Here is an 18,738-nt window from a genome sequence, read left to right as displayed (position 1 = left end):
CTGAATCATGTGCATAATGAATATAATTATCATCAAGAGACGCAGATGGTAGATCATGATAGGGTTCAAGATATGATTAGTGATGCATTTTTAGAAACAACTACAACAATAGCAGATGGAACTAGAAATGTAGAAGAACCTAATTTGGATGCAAAAAGGTTTTATGAAATGCTAGATGCTGCAAATCAACCAATCTACACTGGTTGTAGAGAAGGTCTCTCTAAATTGTCTCTAGCAGCTAGGATGATGAATATTAAAACGGATCATAATTTACCTGAGAATTGCATGGATGCATGGGCGGAGTTGTTTAAAGAGTATTTGCCAGAAGACAACGTGTCTGCTGAATCTTATTATGAGATTCAGAAATTGGTTTATAGTCTTGGGTTACCCTCGGAGATGATTGATGTTTGCATCGACAACTGCATGATCTACTGGAAGGAAGATGACAAGTTAGAAGAGTGTCGATTCTGCAAAAAACCACGATTCAAACCGCAAGGCCGTGGGAGGAATAGGGTACCGTACCAAAGGATGTGGTACCTACCAATTACAGACAGATTGAAAAGATTATATCAATCTGAGAGGACTGCTGCGTCGATGAGGTGGCATGCCGAACATGTCCAGAGAGATGGTGAGGTTGCACATCCATCAGACGCAAGAGCGTGGAAACATTTCAACAAGGTACACGGAGATTTTGCTACAAATATTCGGAATGTCTATCTTGGGTTATGCACCGATGGATTTAGTCCATTTGGAATGTCTGGTAGACAATATTCTTTGTGGCCAGTCATTCTTACGCCGTATAATTTACCGCCGGATATGTGCATGGAACAAGAATTTCTATTTTTGACCATATTAATCCCAGGGCCGAAGCATCCAAAACGGTCTCTTGATATTTTTCTTCAACCGTTGATAGAAGAGCTAAAGCAATTGTGGTCAGAAGGGGTGAGGACGTACGATTGTTCTTTGAAAAACAATTTTACGATGCGAGCAGTTCTGATGTGGACGATAAGTGATTTCCCTGCTTATGGGATGTTGTCTGGCTGGACAACACATGGAAGATTATCTTGTCCGTATTGTCTTGGATCCACAGATGCTTTCCAACTGAAGAATGGTAGGAAGAGTTGTTGGTTTGATTGTCATCGTCGGTTTCTTCCACTTGCCCATCCGTACAGAAGAAATAAGACATTGTTTCGACACAAAAAAAATTGTCAGAGACAGTCCTCCTCCATATCTCACCGGCCAGCAGATCGAAGCGGACATTGATTATTACGGAGCTCAGGAAACAGTTAAGGTTGGAGGAAATTGGCATGTTCCTGGAAATATGCCTGATGGGTATGGTGTATCTCACAATTGGCATAAGAAGAGTATATTTTGGGAGCTACCCTATTGGAAGGATCTTCTCTTACGCCACAATCTGGATGTCATGCATATCGAGAAGAACTTTTTTGAGAACATCATGAATACATTACTTAACGTCCCTGGGAAGACAAAAGATAACAAAAAGTCAAGGATGGACTTACCTGATATTTGCTCAAGAAGTGAGTTACATATCAAGAGCAATGGAAACGTTCCTGTTCCCATCTTCCGGTTGTCATCAGCAGCCAAAACAACCTTGTTTGACTGGGTTGCATCGGAAGTTAAGTTTCCTGATGGTTATGTTTCAAATATGTCAAGATGTATTGAACGAGGTCAAAAGTTCTCCGGAATGAAAAGTCATGATTGTCATGTGTTTATGCAACGACTGCTTCCATTTGCTTTTGCCGAGCTCCTTCCAGCAAATGTCCACGAAGCACTTGCAGGTAATTATAAATTTATATATATACATATGTTACGAAATGTTATTAATTTGATTCCTTTTAAAATATACAGCCATCGGAGCATTTTTCAGAGATCTTAGCACACGTACGTTCAAAGAAGAAGTCATCGAACAACTTCATCAGAACATTCCGATCATATTGTGCAACCTGGAGAAGATATTTCCTCCTTCATTTTTTGACGTCATGGAGCATCTAGTTGTCCACCTACCGTATGAAGCATTGCTTCGTGGACCTGTTCACAACGGATGGATGTATCCGTATGAGCGACAGATGAAACATTTGAAGGGGAAAGCAAGAAATCTTGAAAAGGTAGAAGGTTCAATAGTTGCAGGGAGTTTGACAGCCGAAACATCTAACTTCACATCATACTACTTTGCTCCAACTGTTCGTACGAGAAAAAAAGTTCTAGGAGATATGATGATGGTGGAGTACCGACATCATATCCAATTGATGGTGTTCCTGACATTTTCTGCGAAATTGGACGGTTTGGTGGTAAAACGAAAGAAGTATGGTGGTCATGTGAAGAAGAAAAACATAGTGCCCACACTTATATTCTGCTCAACTGCGAGGATGCAATGACCCGTTACTTTGAAAAGTAAATATTTTTGTGAATGTTAATTATATGAATTAAAGTTAATTATGTATGATTTGATTATTTGTTCAATTTGCAGGATGTTTGTATCTCAAGTTGAAGAAGCAATACCAGGAATATCTGCAACTGATGTGGATACACGTAAAGATAAGCACTTTGTCAAGTGGTTAAAATCGCAGGTAATATATCTCATACTATTATATTAATTAAGTAAGTGTTTAAGAATATATATATGTTTTTTGCAGGTTGATTATAACGATCCTTATTATCCCGTATGGTTTCACGAATTGGTTCAAGGTCCAGTTGCAAAGGTCACCACATCACCTATATATTTCACACGAGGATTTACCTTTCACACATACGAGTATGGGAGACATCGGGCAACGAGTAACTACGGAATATGTGTGAAAGGTGAAACAGACTTTTACGGGATATTGCAGGAGATTATTGAAGTGGAATTTCCGGGGTTATTGAAGCTAAAATGCGTCCTTTTCAAATGTGAATGGTTCGATCCTGTTGTGAACCGAGGGATTCGGTATAACAAATTTGGTGTTGTGGATGTCAATTTTGGGAGAAGATACAACAAATTTGAGCCTTTCATTTTAGCTTCACAAGCCGAGCAAGTTAGCTTCCTTCCTTATCCTCGGCTTCGAACTTCGGGATAAACTGGGTAACTGCTATCAAAGTTACACCTCGTGGACGCATTGTCGTTGGAGAAGAACCGCCCTTGCAAGAAGAAGACGCTATCACTGAAGTTGAGGTACCAGAACAACCAACTGATGAAATCCTTTTGATCGACCCGCAAAACTTTCAATATGAAGATATTCCCGAAGATGCGACAGATGAAGCACGTGAAGACGAGTTCGAGAGAAGCGACGATGATGATTGTAATGATAGTGATGAGAACGAAAACGATTTAGAGTGATGTAATAGTGATGAGAACGAAAACGATTTAGAGTGATGTAATATATGTATCAAATGTTGGATTTCTCTATTGTAACATTTTCTAAAAGAAAGAGTAAGAAGTAGTATGAAATAAGATATGATGTTAGATGATATGTGACTTTGGGGTTTAGGGATTTCATTCTCGGTGTTTAGGGTTAAGCGTCGTAATTGCGTCGTAAATGGAAAAACACGGGCCTGGTAATTTCGTCGTAAATGAAAAAACGCGGGCCTGGTAAATTCGTCGTAAATGGAAAAACGCGGGCCTGGTAAATTCGTCGTAAATTTATGTCGCTTTTACGACGAATCCTAATCTATATAAGGAGACGCCGAGAGCGAGGCTGCCTCGCTCATTCCTCCCAAATTCCTTTGCTCTCTCTAAGGTAAACACTCTCTTCTCTCTTTTTTTTTTTTTTAAATTAGTTTTAGGTGATTAGTTAGGTAACGGAATTAGTTTAGGTGATTAGTTAGGTAATTAGTTTAGGTGATTAGTTAGGTAACGGAATAATATTTTTATTATGTCGTAACTGATTAAATTTATTTTAGTTTTTTTTAGATGGCTCCTAGAAGAAAATCCAGAGCACCTAGTTATAGAGATTTGTTTGGCGACGATGGTTCCGGTACATCTTCTTCCGGTCCATCGTCTTCCGGTCCATCATCCTCCACCGCAGTTCCAGACTCTCAGCCTTCTGAGAGAGTTGCTTGGAGTCCTCCTCCACCGCAGATGCCTCCACCGCAAATGCCTCCACCGCATATGCCTCCACCTCCTCCTCCAGCGGCTGCACCTGGGCCTGTCCCAGAAGGTGCAGTTCATCCGGATTTGCGTGTGCCTTCATATGCCCCATTCGCGAGATATACGGTAGAGGATTTGCTTGCCCAGCCTGGACGGGAGGGTTTGGATGTTCTAGACCCCGATAGACCCCGAGGAACTTATTGGTAAGTTATTAATTTTTATTACATTAAAATTTAAATTATTTTTATTTTCTAACGGTTAAATTGTTTTCCTTTCAGGTTTGGAGCTAACAACCGTGTTGGCCGGAGCGTTTCGAAAACGATTAAAGGTTACTACGACGGGGCATATCCGAACTGGAGCAAGACTCCAAATCACGTTAAGATCACTTGGTTTAAAATGTTTGCGGTAAGATTTTTAAATTTAATTAAATTTTTACTTTTAAATATGTATATATTTTTTAAATATTATTATTATATGTAATTTTTTCAAATTTTTTGTGTTTCAGCAAAAGTGGCATTGGTCTTTGGGAATCACCGAGATGGTGAAGGCGGAATTCGTTGCAAAAGCAAAGATCCGCCTCTGCAACACAGTCTCCGATTGGAAGGACAAGTGGGAGCTCGACGGGTATGAGGGAAAGCCCACTGAGCTCACGAAGGATGTGTGGGATGGCCTCATCTCCTATTGGAAGCACCCCTCTTCGATCAAAAAAGCCAATTCGTGCTCGGCTTCTCGAAGAACGAAGGATAAAGATGGTAATTTGCCCATGCTTCACAGAACCGGCCAAAAACCACATGCAAGCATCCGTCTAGAAGTTGTAAGTTTTATTTTTAAATATTTATTTTAAAATATTCAATTAATATAATTTTTAATATTTTTTTTTGTAGTTGGAGAAGACGGGAGTCTTACCATCTCTGTCTGACCTATTCAAGATGACTCACGCCACATCCGACGGAGTTTTTGTGGATCCTGCATCTGAGAAACTCGCTCAAGCAGTGGCTACTCGGATTGAAGAACGGGAGATGCAACTAACTCAGGAGTCTCCCGATGGATTACCCGTCACATTGTCCACCGAAGAAGCCGACAGAATCTTCGAAGAGGTAGTACAACTAAAAATTTTTGTTTACATTATTTTTAATAACTATATTAATATATGTTTTAATTTTATAGCTGGCTCCTAGAAAGAAGGGACGAATAGTCGGTATAGGCTCTGTTAACCAAGTTGCAAGGGCAACTTCGTCATACACTTCGAGACGGGATGAAGAGACTTCTCAGATGAAAGCTCGAATGGATAGCCAGCAGGTTCGTTTAGACTCTCTTGAGGATTTGCTAGACGTGATGGCCGTGGGAAACCCGGTTATGCAGAGAATGTTGAGTCAGAGACGAGCCGCTCTTGGGTTGCCAGTACGAGATCCCCAAGAGTCCGATCCAACCCGTCAACAGCCGAGCAACCCCACCGGCTACTTCGATGATATGTAGTTTTTTTAATATTTCGGTTTGTATTATGAATTTAAATATTATGACTTTTAAATGCTTTTTTATATATGTTTTTTATTTTCATATTTCGTTTTAAAATTAAAATTATTTAAAATTCTGAATTTTAAATAAATTCAAATATATATATATATATATTTGAGGTTAAAAACAATATTCAAAATATATTATAAAACGAAACGTCGATGTAGGCTCGACGTAAACATTTACAACTGATTACCGTCGAAAATATTTACGAGTCTTTTACATCGAAGTTTTTACGTGGTCTTTACATCGAAATGTTACGTGGAGTTTACATCGAAATATTTACGAGGGTGTTACAACGAAAATGTTTACGTGTGCTTTACATCGAATCCGTTACGTGGAGTTTACCACGAAATTTTACGTGTCGTTTACGACGAATCTCTGCCCTGCGCTTTACGAGGAATATATTTCGTCGTAAACTTAACAAGTCATTTACGACGCAACGTCGGTTACGACGGGCGTTTTACGACGAAACGTGTTTCGAGGTTCATTCGTCGTAACACCCCGTTTACGACGAAATTACAACGTATATTGCCCTCGTAAAAAATATATTTTCTTGTAGTGCAAAAATAAGAAAAAACATCAAACGTGATCATTCAAAATCAAGCGAAAGATAAACATAATTAGTGATAGAAAAAAAAACTAGATAAATGAAATCATAAAACAAGAAATAAGTTCTCGTGAAATGAGAAACATTATTCAATAAAAACAAAACCAAAATCTAAAAACTTCATGCATCAACCGCCACATTCCACCATCAACCTTCATGTAACAGATAATTATTTTAGAAGTTCAATAATATCTTAAAGTATTTTGGATACATATTAAGAATTAAGATCATATTTGGTAGAAGTTCTTTTTGTGATTTTAAATGTTTCGGATTCTATCGGATATCCATTTAGGTTCGGGTTCGGTTCGGATAATACCCATAACCCAAAATACCAAAAAACAGGATCCATTCGGTATTTATGTCGGGTTCGGATCGGTTCGGATTCATTTTTATCGGATCGGGTTCGGTTCAGATTTTCGGGTTCGGTTTATTTGCCCAGCCCTATTTGGTAGAAGTTCTTTTTGTGATTTTAAATGTTTCGGGTTCTATCGGATATCCATTTAGGTCCGGGTTCGGTTCGGATAATACCCATAACCCAAAATACCAAAAAACAGGATCCATTCGGTATTTATGTCGGGTTCGGATCGGTTCGGATTCATTTTTATCAGATCGGGTTCGGTTCAGATTTTTGGATTCGGTTTATTTGCCCAGCCCTAAATCTACCGATGGTAATGCTATAAATGACTTAATTACACTTTAGTTCAATCAGGCCATTTTCATCTTCAACTTACTTATGTTTGTCGTGAACTAGACCTTTTTCCCCACTCATACATGCATGATTACACACCTTCTTCTTTCCCACTCATATGCTACACGATTACGGATCATATACAGTAAGTCGGTATATCAAGTATTTAACCCCATTCAAATTATTTAGGAAAATAAAATAGCTAAACTGTTGAATGAAGATTAAGTTTTAGAGTTTTTTTTTTTTTTTTTTTGAACACTCATTAAGTTTTAGAGTTATCATCAGTTCAACTTTGTAAAACCAGTTTTGTAGTATAAATGTATAATAAATATCTCTCTGTTTAATCTATCAATAGAGTATGTATATAACACAAGGTTTTTTTTATGTGTCTCCAAATTCTAAAACTTGTTACAAAAGAGCATAAACTAGAAAAAAAAAATTATATGTGCAAATACTATCTATTTAAAATTACTTGTTAATTACCATAGTGGATCTTTTACAATGTAAACTAAGAAAACACTCTTATTAGTTATCCCCTATATATTATTTGAGAAGCATTGCAACATTTTTTTTTAGCCACGTGTCATCACTAGAATGATTCTTAGAATCCTTTGAGAAATAAGTTGGTCCATTTAAATATATAATAAGCTTTTTATTAAACCACAATAAATACATTATTAATGTGATTCATTATTTCCTTAAATAAAATTACGGAATTTCCTAATGTGGCTAAAATATATATGACAATTAATGATTTTGAATAATAAAGATTTGATAAAAATAAGTGTGTATTATAATTATATTTGTGTAATTTTAAGCTATTAAAATAAATTAAACAATCATAGTAACCATATAATAAAAATTAAAAAAATTATTTATATATTATATTTTGAATTTTTAAAAATGAGTATAAATTACTAAAACTGTCAAAAGTTTCACATTCAAATTTTGTGATCTATGATTTAAAACTTTTGTTATGACATGATAGAAATAATTGAAAAATAATATAAGTTGAAAGTCTCATCTAATAAGTATCAAAATAAAAGATATATAAATATATGTATCATTTTAAATTAAACTATATGCCATATAAAAATACATAAATATCGTAATTTTGAAATTTACTTTGAGCATTTTTTTGATAAAAAAATTGAAAAAATATTGACAACTTAATTTTTTAAATATTATAAATTACTTAAACCATTATTCCCACAATAAAAATTTTGTTATCACTAATTTAGACTTTTTGCAATAACAAATACAAATGATAAAAAAAATATGAGCAAAAAGCATCATCTAATAAATATTAATATTAACATATACCATATATATATTACTATCATTTAAATTTAATTATATATCATATCAAATAGAAAAAATATTTTTTCGATTTATTAAATTTATTTATATGTTTGCACCAATTTAATTATATAAGTAGTAGATAATGACTTTTTAATTATTCAATATATATTTATTATTTCATAATATGCTATAAACATATAATATATAAAATAATTTATATATATAATGTTCATCCCACGCAAGGCGCTGATCTTAACCTAGTCTATACTATTAAAGCAGGATCCTATTGTCATAATTACCTTAGGGGCATGTTTTCTTCACTAACCTTGCATGTTTCATTAAGGGCAATTAAGTAATATTAATAACAAATCTATATTGGGTCATTATTTTTGGATCCAGTCCAAATCAAATCTCTCTTGGGCCATTTGGGCCTATTAAAAAATCAGATTCAATTCTCACTTTTTTTTTCTTTTGGGCCATTGAGTCCAAGTTCAAATATTTTTTTTTCAACTATTCTTAATTATTATTTTTTTCTTTTCTTAATATAATTTAAGCATTCATAAAAATAATTGAATTTTTTATTGAAAAGTATAAATCTTTATTAAAAGTATATAATTTTTTAATTAAAATATTAACCCCATAATAAAATTAATTTATCAGAGTTATACCAACTTAATTCATTAAAAAATAAAGTTTAATTTTTTTAACATAAATAGTCATTTAAAATGAAATACGATAAATAAAGATAAAATTTTTAAGTCTTTTATAAAATAAAACGCAAATATATGAAAATGTGACATTTACTAAATATTTGTCAATTGAAAAAAAAACAAAAAAAAACCCGCGCTTTGAAAGCGCGGGTCAAAATCTAGTTACCTATTATTTGAGAAACGTTAAACATATTACTTTAAAAAAGTCTCAGATCACAAAAGATAATAGTAGGAGAATTCACGAGAATACTGATTACAAAATAAATAAGCAATATATAAAAATTAAATTGCAAATCACGGAGTGAGCGTTTTTTCAGTTTCTCTTTCTGTGAAATAGATTTGGACTTTTCATGAAGACAAGACAAAAGTGCCAACAAGTGGTCGTCCAAATTTTTTAGGAACAGTTAGTTCAAAAACATAGCAAGTTTGGTTTTACCATCTTTCTTCTACGTCACATCTCAAGGAAATAGATAGCAAAGTTTCGTGAATCTGAACTATTACTGGTCGCTCGTTTCAGTCTTTAGATGCTTTGTCCTTAATATTATAAGTTTGATATATTTCTCACCTGGATTGTTTATAAGCTAGTAGAGTCAATCAGATTCGCAACGTTATTAATTGTTTCAAACGTAAAAAAAAATTCAAAAAGTTTGGATTTATATTAGAAAAGAAATTCAATATTTTTATTTTGCCCTAATTATATAATTCATCAATAAACTGTTGTGGCAGAGTTTTTTTTAATAATTAATATTTATTTGAAAAACAGTATTGACAAAAGTAGTATCTTAGAAATCGGGTTTGAATTGATTTTGTGCTTGTTATTTGATTGTGTTTGAATCTCGTGTTTCTGTTGACAATCGGATTTGCGTTTGCGTTTAATACAGCTTTGGTTCACGTTTATGTTTCATTCTGTCTACGTTTGTCTTCTTATAATGGGTGTTTTTCAAAACCAACCCATATTTTCAATTCAAATCCAAAACCAATCCCTTTTTTTTTGTCCATACTATTCATCAATAAAATTTTCATACTATCCTTATGTTTTTGAATTATTCACAAAATTGCCATTTTTATTTATTTTTTTATTAATTTCGAAATTAGCAAAAAACCAAATACACCCAAACCATTTCTTCTTATTTACAAAAATGCCATCATCATCAATTTTTCCAACCACCATGAACCACCATTTTTGAGCTCTAAAGCTCTAGAATTCAATTTTCAACCACTTTTTTTCTCATTCTAACCCAAAAAACTTCATTTCCTCTCATCTCCTCTACATTTCCATCTAAAAAACTCTCATAACTCTCATTTTCAAAACCACAAACTTCATATTTTCGAGTTTCTTCATTAGTGAATCGTTAAACATGCTTCTTTTTGCTCATACTTGGAGTTTGGACAGTTGAAAAGGTTGGAAACGAGCTTTACACAGGAAAAAGGTAACTATTCACATGGTTTTCATTTTTTTTTCAGATCTGTGTCGCGACGGTAGACTGTTTTGTATGTCTACGCCTCCATGGAGACTTACGATGCAGTCTATTTGTCAACACATGGGTTAGTTTTGCAATTGACCAGACAAATTTTTTTTCTAACGCAGAATTCCCCAGTAGTCTCTGTCTTTACCTTTGACAACAAAAATAAAACTTTCGGTAGACTTACTCAGACGTCTACTTAAAAGAGGTTAGTTTTTCATTTGACCGAACTTTTGACTTTACAAAATAGACTTCAACGGAAGTCTACAAAGTGTAGACTGCCAACGAAGTCTATAAAATGTCAGTTTTGCATTTGACCAAAATTTTGACTTCGTGGAATAGGTTAGTTTTGTGTTTGACCAAAAAGTTTAAAAAGCAGTAAAAAATTTATTAAATTGTAGACTTCATATGCAGTCTTCTTATCCTAGAAAAAAAATTGTAGACTGCGTATAAAGTCTGTCTTTTTATTTTGGTCAAATGCAAAACCAACCCGTCAGATTTGAAAGTAGATTTCAAAAAAGTCTACACACAACGTAGACATTCATTTCGATCTAGTGATTGGAAGTCAAACTTGGTCAATTGCAAAACTAACCTCTTTCAAAAAAATTCAAACATATAGACTGCATATGAAGTCTAGTTCTGAAAGTCAAATTTTGGATGAATTCTGGTCAATTGCAAAAACTAACCTTTTTAAATTGTATACTGAAATGAAAGTCTACATGAACAAAATCACAACTTTTTTTCAACTATAGAAAGCAACCCGTGAAATGGTCAATTGCAAAAACCAACCCAAATCGTAGACCTATTTCACAGTCTACGTTTGTAAACTGAAACGAACGTCTAAATTGTCAGAGACGGAATATTAAGTCTACGTAGAAAAATCTATAAAAATGCAAATTTGTGTATTATTCATTAAGTTTTTTCTAGTTTTTTTTGTTTGAAACTGTGTGTTAGTTAATCCTAATGGGTTTGGGTGATTTTGAAAAGAATTGTTTTTATAATTATGAAGGTATAATTTATTTGATTTGACAATGTTGTTAGCTAATAATTGTAGACGTATTTGTAAGTCTTCGTTTATAGTTTTATGAAACATGAAATATTTCTTTGCTGATTATGTAAACCTGTATTTTTTTTTGCAGGATATGGCTCAGATACCTGTTGTATATGGAGAATGGGTGGTGAAAGGCTCTTTGTGGGAGTTTGTGGTCAATAATCGGAAAGGAGGGAGAATGTTTCTTGTGCCAGATGGTTGTACACATGGTGAACTTCATGAAATGGCACAAGAAGATTATGGTATGGACAAGAAAATCGAGAAGGTGGAGCTAACATATTCCTTACCAGACGTCATTCTACAGCAAATGGCTCCGGATACTCCTCCTATGCATGTCACGAATGATAGACAAGTGCGGAACTTGATCGAGTTGGCCAAGACACACTTTGTACGCCTTTGTGTATCAAGCCAGAGCCAAGTAGAAGCTGGATGTTGTCTTATGTCTTATGTGATGTGTGAAACTTATCAGTTGTCTTATTGCTTTGGATGTTGTCTTATGTCTTATGTGATGTGTGAAGCTTATCAGTTGTCTTATTGCTTTGGATGTTGTCTCATGTCTTATGTCTTAATGTGTTAGTCTTCTGTTACAGAACGCAGACTTCTTTTGTAGTCTTCTTTTACAGAACGCAGACTTCTTTTATAGTCTTCTTTTACTTACCGCAGACTTCTTTTGTAGTCTTTTTGAAAAGAAGACTAAGTCTCTGAGTTGTCTCGAATTTGTATTTTTGATCGAATATGAGCTAAGAAAGACTAATATACTGATAAAAAGATGATGTCTAGATAGTAGTCGAGTAGCAGACTTCTGTAAAAGTCTTCTGTAAAAGAAGACTAATACTTAAGTCTGCTGCAAGCAAATTACATAAGTTTGTTACAAACAAAAGTGTGCTACATCAGCATGTTACTCACAGCACAATACAATAGTCTGGTACAAAAGACTACTACATCAACCTACATATATCCGATGAGAAAAGTCACCAAAAAACTTCATACTTTCCCTCAATTCTACCCAAAGAAGTGGATTAACCTTAGTCATAGACACCGAGATGCTTGTAATCACGTTTCTCTGTGCCGTTTATCCTGGTCTCATCAAATATCTCACTCGCCATCTGAGACCTGATTGTCTTGATCTTCTTATCACACAGCTCATGAGGTGGGAATGGCATGCCAAGTGCATGACATTCTATATACTTCAAGCAATACACTCCACAGTCACCACTTTGTTTGTTTTGTGGCACCCCAGATTCACGCTCATGTGTGAAATCAACCGTGTACAACTCCCTCTCCGCACCGGTAGATAACATACGCAGCATGTACGGCAGCATGTGTGCAATAGGCTTCACGGCCTTAGCAATTTCTGCATCCGTAGCGTAAGCAAGATCACTATCCCAAATGACTATGCGTCTCCTCGGGATTGATATCCAGCAAGCTACCCAATGATCGTTCTTGACCAATAATGGCGCATATATATCATCAATCTCCAGTGCCCATGTCTTATTTGATCTGCTATACGCTGGTTCCTCGCCTGTGTAGTAGTCTAAGGCGCCAGGAGGGAGTAGTTTACCTGAGCCGTCAGGATTGGCAGGAGAGGCCAGAAACTCTGAGTACTTTGCTGTCCACATTTGAGTAAATACAGCATCCAACATGCAAATTCTGTCCGACCTAAACCATTCAGGGTGCTTTGTGTATCGGAGCCTTAAAAGATTAATGCCAGCATCCATGTGCTGCAGTTACAACATTAGAGACTTCTACATCAGAGACATCTACATGCGAGAGAAGTCTACATGAGAGAGAAGTCTACATACCGTGTCAATCAACCATTTTGTTGGAGTTAGTAGTATGTAGAACCAATCACTTGATGAACCTTTGACCTTCTGTCGCCATTTGCTGTGAATAATCAAATTAAATAAATAAAACACTACAAAGTCTTTATATAAAGAGCAATTAATTTAGGAAATAGATGACTTACGGGTCAAGTTTCACCCAATCAAGAAGAGCAGAGAGCTTTTGGCGATCAGGATTAGCAAATGGGTTATATCCCTGGCCTTGCTTCGGCTGGTTAGGTATAATAACCTTTGCCGTGCTGTTTCCATCAAAAGGAGACTGCTGAGTTGCAGCAAGCCTACGTTGCCGCTCACTCTTAGCACGGGCCACAATGCGAGCAGCTCTCAGTTTACCAACTTGTTTCAGTTTTTTCACAGAACCATAATCAATGTGTGATTGTTCTTTATCTACTACAACCACACTTATGCCTCCATTCTCATTTTCACTCTCACTCTGCATTTGTTTTCAGTAGAAATAACACATTAATAACAGCCACAAATTTTATACAAACCAAAAGAGAACATACAAATGCACACGTTTTTCAAACCAAACAAGCTAATTTTCCAAGGTTCCAAAACAACATGAAAAAGGGCTAATATTCCAAGGTTCCGCACAACATGAAAAAGGTTCCACCGTTCCAAATCCAAATGCAAATGCAAACAAGTTACTTCTTTTTCACTGATTTTTTTCCTCTTTTCGGATCAAGTGGTTTGGGAGATGTTTTGGTACTAACCACAGTGGCTTGGGTGTCTCTAGCTTTGGCTCTTGTTGTCATTCCTTTGGGAGCTGTTTCCGCAGCTTTGCTTTTCTCGGCTCTGCTTTCCTCACCTTTGCTTTCATCACCTTTGCTTTCATCACCTTTGCTTTCATCACCTTTGCTTCCTTCAGCGCTGTCCTTCTTAGCTTTGTCTCCATCAGATTTGTTTGCCTCAGGTACATCAGTAGATGAACCAGCTTTGGTGTGGTCTTCTTTCCAACCTTCACGCACCATCTTCTCAACAGCTCCCACTTGAGTTGTAAGGCCCTCAATCATGTGGGATTGTGTCTTCAGAGTGTTCTCGCATCTGCTCAGCCCCTCAACCATATTAGAAGTCAGGCCAGTTAGCCAACGAACTATTTCTCCTTTCATGGTCTCCACATCCAGGCCAGGGGACTCACGAGCCTTTTTGCGTGATTCTGCATCAGACTCTGTGCGAGAAGGGGACACTGTCTTCAAGCTTCGCATCATCTGACCAGCTTCTGTCTTCATCGGATGGATCTCCACCTTCACATTTGTCCACAGTTTTGTTCCGACAAGAGGCCAGTGACTTTGTTCCCACGCCCAGCCTGAAGAAAACATTGCCTTCACTATGTTATCAGCCTTCTCATCTTCCAGCTCACCATCCCAGCGAGGGAACATTTCAGAGTAATCCTTCATAGCAAAGTTCTTAGTCCTAGTCTGCAGAAGATAAAACTATTAAGTTAGTATAAAACCACTTTATATCAAATTAATGCATATATAAACATAAGAAGCATACCTGTTTCAAGATATTCTCCTGGAGTCTTCTCTGGCCTTTGGCACCTAAGAAGGCAAGTAGAGGTGGGGTCGGAGAACCTTCTATAGGGAGACCATACCCAGCTCCGAATTCAGGGAGACAGCAGTAGACCCAGACTTGAAGAACCTGAACAAAGCCTTCAATAGCATACGTCTTTGTCAAGTCTACACCCTTCACCGACTCCATCAAGAATTTAAAGGCTACTCTTCCCCACGGATAATCTTCAAAAGCATCTAGATCCATCACTAACCTAGCCAGGCTAGCCCGTGTGGGTGACGAGGTTCTTCTTGCTTCGATGAAGCCAGCGTAGATGGCTAGATACCCTAAACGCAGCCGATCATCTCGAGACCATGTTCTGCACATCTGACACGCTGCAGTTAATTCATCAATACTTGGCCCCCGGTCGAAATTCACTCCCATCTGCGCCCAAAATGCTTTCATGTCAGCCGTTACCTCAACCAACGGATTCTCGAGATTCTTCACATACTCGCAGTTCAGGCCAGTTATCTCTTCAAATTCATGAAGAGAAAACCTCAATGGTTCAGCACCTACGAGACTCCACAACTCAAACTTCTTCTTGCAGTCAAGCTGAAAACACAGTATATAGTGCACCAGCCTTGAAGCCCATCCAAACTTCATTTCGTGGAACTTTAAGAACACTCCTACTCTCGAGTTCTTGAGCTCCTCCCATTCATCTGCCTCGAGTGCTTCTTTAAGAGCAGGGAAGAGCTTGCTGTCATTGCTGTAGTAGGCAATGCTTTTATTCGGAAAAGGTTCCTGGCCTACACTATACAGCCTTTGTGGGAAATCAAGTTTATCCATTTTGAAACCTGCAGCAAAAAAGCACAAACAAAAAATTACACAAGAGAAGTTTACAAACGAATAAAAGAAGTCTACAATTCAAAATTAATTCTATGCGAGAAGTCTACAATTCAGAATGAAGTCTACACGAGAAGTCTACAATGCAGAGTGAAGTCTACACGAGAAGTCTACAATGCAGAGTGAAGACTACACGAGAAGTCTACAATGCAAGATGAAGTTTACCCGAGAAGTCTACAATGCAAGATGAAGTCTATCCGAGAAGTCTACAAATCAAAATGAAGTCTACACGAGAATTAACCATTCAAACTAAATTAATAACCCAAACTCTATCATAAATCGAGAATACGAAACCATCTAACCAAACTAAATTTGTCATCCTTCGACGGAAGCCAAAAACAGTATACAACAATTCAAAAAATATGTCTACATATCAACAATGATGTGTACCTTAAAGTAGACTGACCGGAAGCAGAAAATGGATTAGAGAAGAAACTAATAGGTTAGTTAACAAACTAAGAGAGAGGTTACAGGAATATAAGTCAACTAGTTAGGTTATTAGTTAAACGAGAGAAGACATAGAGAGATGACGTACCGTTCGTTCCCTGAAAAGATGAAACACAGTTTGTTAGCTCGCTAGAGTAGTAGCCGTGAGACTGACAGGAAGCAGAGATTTGGAAGTCGCCGGCTCAGATCTGAAAAAGAAAAAGGTAAAGGTGGTTACTTTTAGCAACGGAGCGGACGAAGCCGAAGACAAGCCGAAGACATTTAACTTACCAGAGCGACGGAGTGGACAACGACTAGTTTAAGCGGCGGAAACGGTGTGGCTAGAGTTCGCCGGAAATCTCCCCGAAAATCGCATGAGAGAGAGAACGGCGGGGATTAGGGTTTTTTTTACCCCAAAAAGCTTAACAAATCGTATTTATATTCTGGGTAACTTTTCTGGTTAGGTTAAAAGAGGTTTGGTTTAAATTCGATTTGGTTAATATTATATTGGTTAAATCCGGTTAGGTTAAATTTGATATGTGGACTTCTTTGTCAGTCTACAACGATTTTTTTCTTTCCCTTTATTATTTGCGAAAATTAAAAAGATAACTTACTAAATTTTTTATTTATTTTTTATATTTATTAATATATGATTTAACATTCTTATTCATAAATATGGAAATTTAATTTAAAATAAAAAGATTTTATGTGAACACCAATAAAATAGACTGAAAAGGACGTCTCCAGCTAAATAGACTTTTCTGTAGGTCTACGAAACCCTAAACCCCAAATATCAAACCCTAAATGTTTTGCTTGATAATCAAAAAGTCCCAATTATACAAAATATAAACTACTAAACATTAATATGCAGATTTAAGTTAATAAAACAAAAAAAAACAAAATCTAAAATCTAACCCTATGAAATCAACCACTAAAAGACATAACATGTTATAACCTTTTGTTTGTAAACTATAAACATTGTCCAACACATGATAACCAAATTAGTATATATTCTTGAAAATTGTTCAATTATATGAAATTTTAATTTATTTAGTTCATATTATCCATTATATTGATGATTAGTTAAAAATATCACTATAATTATTTTTATACATTTTCAAAATTAAAATTTTAGATCAAATTAGAGTATAGACTACAAACTAAGTCTATAAGGTAGACTTCTAAGAAAGTCTAAACATTTGTAGACTTCGTTTTTTACGTGTAGACTTCCAAAGGATAAAAACGTAAAATACATTTATGTTTTTTGTTTGGTCATAAGGGTTAAATAGTACTTTCACTACCCCTTTAGGTTGGTTTTGCATTTGACTGAAAGTGGGGTACACTTTTATATTTGACTTGAATATTTGGGTTGGTTTTAGCAAATGTCCCTCTTATAATTGACGTTTAGCCTTTGCGCCCAAATCCATTTTCTTATCCACGTTTGTGTTTGCATATAACTTTTGTTCACATTCATGTTTTGTTCTGTATACGTTTGCTTTTAATTATATGTGTGTTTTAGTTATATGTGAAGGTAATTTGCTAATACACTTTAGATTATAAAAAATCATTAAAATATATTTGTCAAAAAGTAATCATAAAATCAAGTTATAGAACTTGTCATGGTGGAAGCCCCCTTGTATAATGGCATGACTCAGTTTTTAAAAACTTCCAACATATATTTGGGAATTTAAAAAACAAATTTTCATTTATGTTTGATAACTTCTTAGCTGTTAATACTCCGATTCCAGCCGCAGTTAACCATTTTGTTCTTCTCTTCTCGCCAAGAAGAGTTAACCGTACACAAATAGCCATAGCAGGGCTGAACCTCATGAGGTTGTAGATGATCATGTTGTCGCATGAAGTATCAGATAAAAGGCATGTCTGTGGTTCAGCAGATTGATCATGCCTTCAGGCAGATGGTTCAAGAGACAAATAGGCAAGCTGCTCAGGATGCAGGTGAACAGGTTGCTCGGGTGGCAGCTCACGAGGTTGCTGACGGATAGCTACCATTTAACAAAGTCTTCAGATTCACATTCAGGAGAGTCTTCATATTGCCGTTCAGCAGACTCTTAAAGTTCATGTTCACCAGGTTAGTCATCCTTTTGAATGACAAATATATATCGAGCACAATCTCTTAAGTTGCTACCCAAGCAACTTCCTACGCAATCTTCTAAACCATCTGCTGGAGTCATTCTGATCAACTTGCTGAACCATGCACAAAGATTACCTTCGGCAGGAGAAAATGGTGTAATTGTCAATTTTCTCTCGGTTTAGGTGGTTATGATGGTACATATCAGATCTATCCAACACCTTGAATTCTGAAAAACACATGAGAAACATGTCACGAGAATTATATCCACATCAAAATGTACAATAAGAATGCCATGAATCACAATGAACAAACATGTAATAAAATCAATGAAAAGAAATCCATTTTCAGAGTGATAAAAACAATGAGAGAAAAGAAAGTTGAATCTCATATCCTACCTTTGTCTTTGGATTCGTAAGGAACAAGATAACCGAAAAATGAAAACTCTTAATAAGAAAACGGAGGGAGACTCGAGAAAAACCGTAAACTCATTTCCACATAATATGGGCCCGTATTGGGTCTTAATACTCGGGGTAAGTTTTGGACTTAAACTGTGTAACTGACC

At 35.9% G+C, this 18,738-nt stretch overlaps 2 protein-coding genes across 3 annotated transcripts; one reads left to right on the top strand and one right to left on the bottom strand.

The window, feature by feature from the left end:
- Window positions 1–621: 621 nt before the first annotated feature.
- On the top strand, window positions 622–3,061 carry LOC103853426. Its single transcript, XM_033290028.1, has 2 exons — window positions 622–1,799; window positions 1,870–3,061. The coding sequence occupies exons 1-2, from the start codon at window positions 1,109–1,111 to the stop codon at window positions 2,394–2,396; spliced, it is 1,218 nt and encodes a 405-aa protein (XP_033145919.1). The 5' UTR covers window positions 622–1,108; the 3' UTR covers window positions 2,397–3,061.
- Window positions 3,062–10,591: 7,530 nt separating this feature from the next.
- Window positions 10,592–18,514, bottom strand: LOC103833945. 2 transcript variants are annotated; one of them, XM_033290011.1, is made up of 7 exons: window positions 16,376–18,514; window positions 16,194–16,293; window positions 14,762–15,609; window positions 13,978–14,682; window positions 13,390–13,697; window positions 13,226–13,307; window positions 10,592–13,144 (listed from the first exon to the last, which is right to left on the bottom strand). In XM_033290011.1, the coding sequence occupies exons 3-7, from the start codon at window positions 15,599–15,601 to the stop codon at window positions 12,449–12,451; spliced, it is 2,631 nt and encodes an 876-aa protein (XP_033145902.1). In that variant the 5' UTR covers window positions 15,602–15,609; window positions 16,194–16,293; window positions 16,376–18,514; the 3' UTR covers window positions 10,592–12,448. The 2 variants fall into 2 exon arrangements, with proteins under 2 accessions (XP_033145902.1, XP_033145901.1); XM_033290010.1 differs by having other exon boundaries at window positions 16,194–18,514.
- Window positions 18,515–18,738: the final 224 nt, after the last annotated feature.

This window comes from Brassica rapa, chromosome A04 (genome assembly GCF_000309985.2).
Source record: "Brassica rapa cultivar Chiifu-401-42 chromosome A04, CAAS_Brap_v3.01, whole genome shotgun sequence".
NCBI lineage: Eukaryota > Viridiplantae > Streptophyta > Magnoliopsida > Brassicales > Brassicaceae > Brassica > Brassica rapa.
The sequence above is the reverse complement of the archived record's forward strand: the minus strand, read 5'-3'. Positions and strand labels throughout refer to the sequence as shown.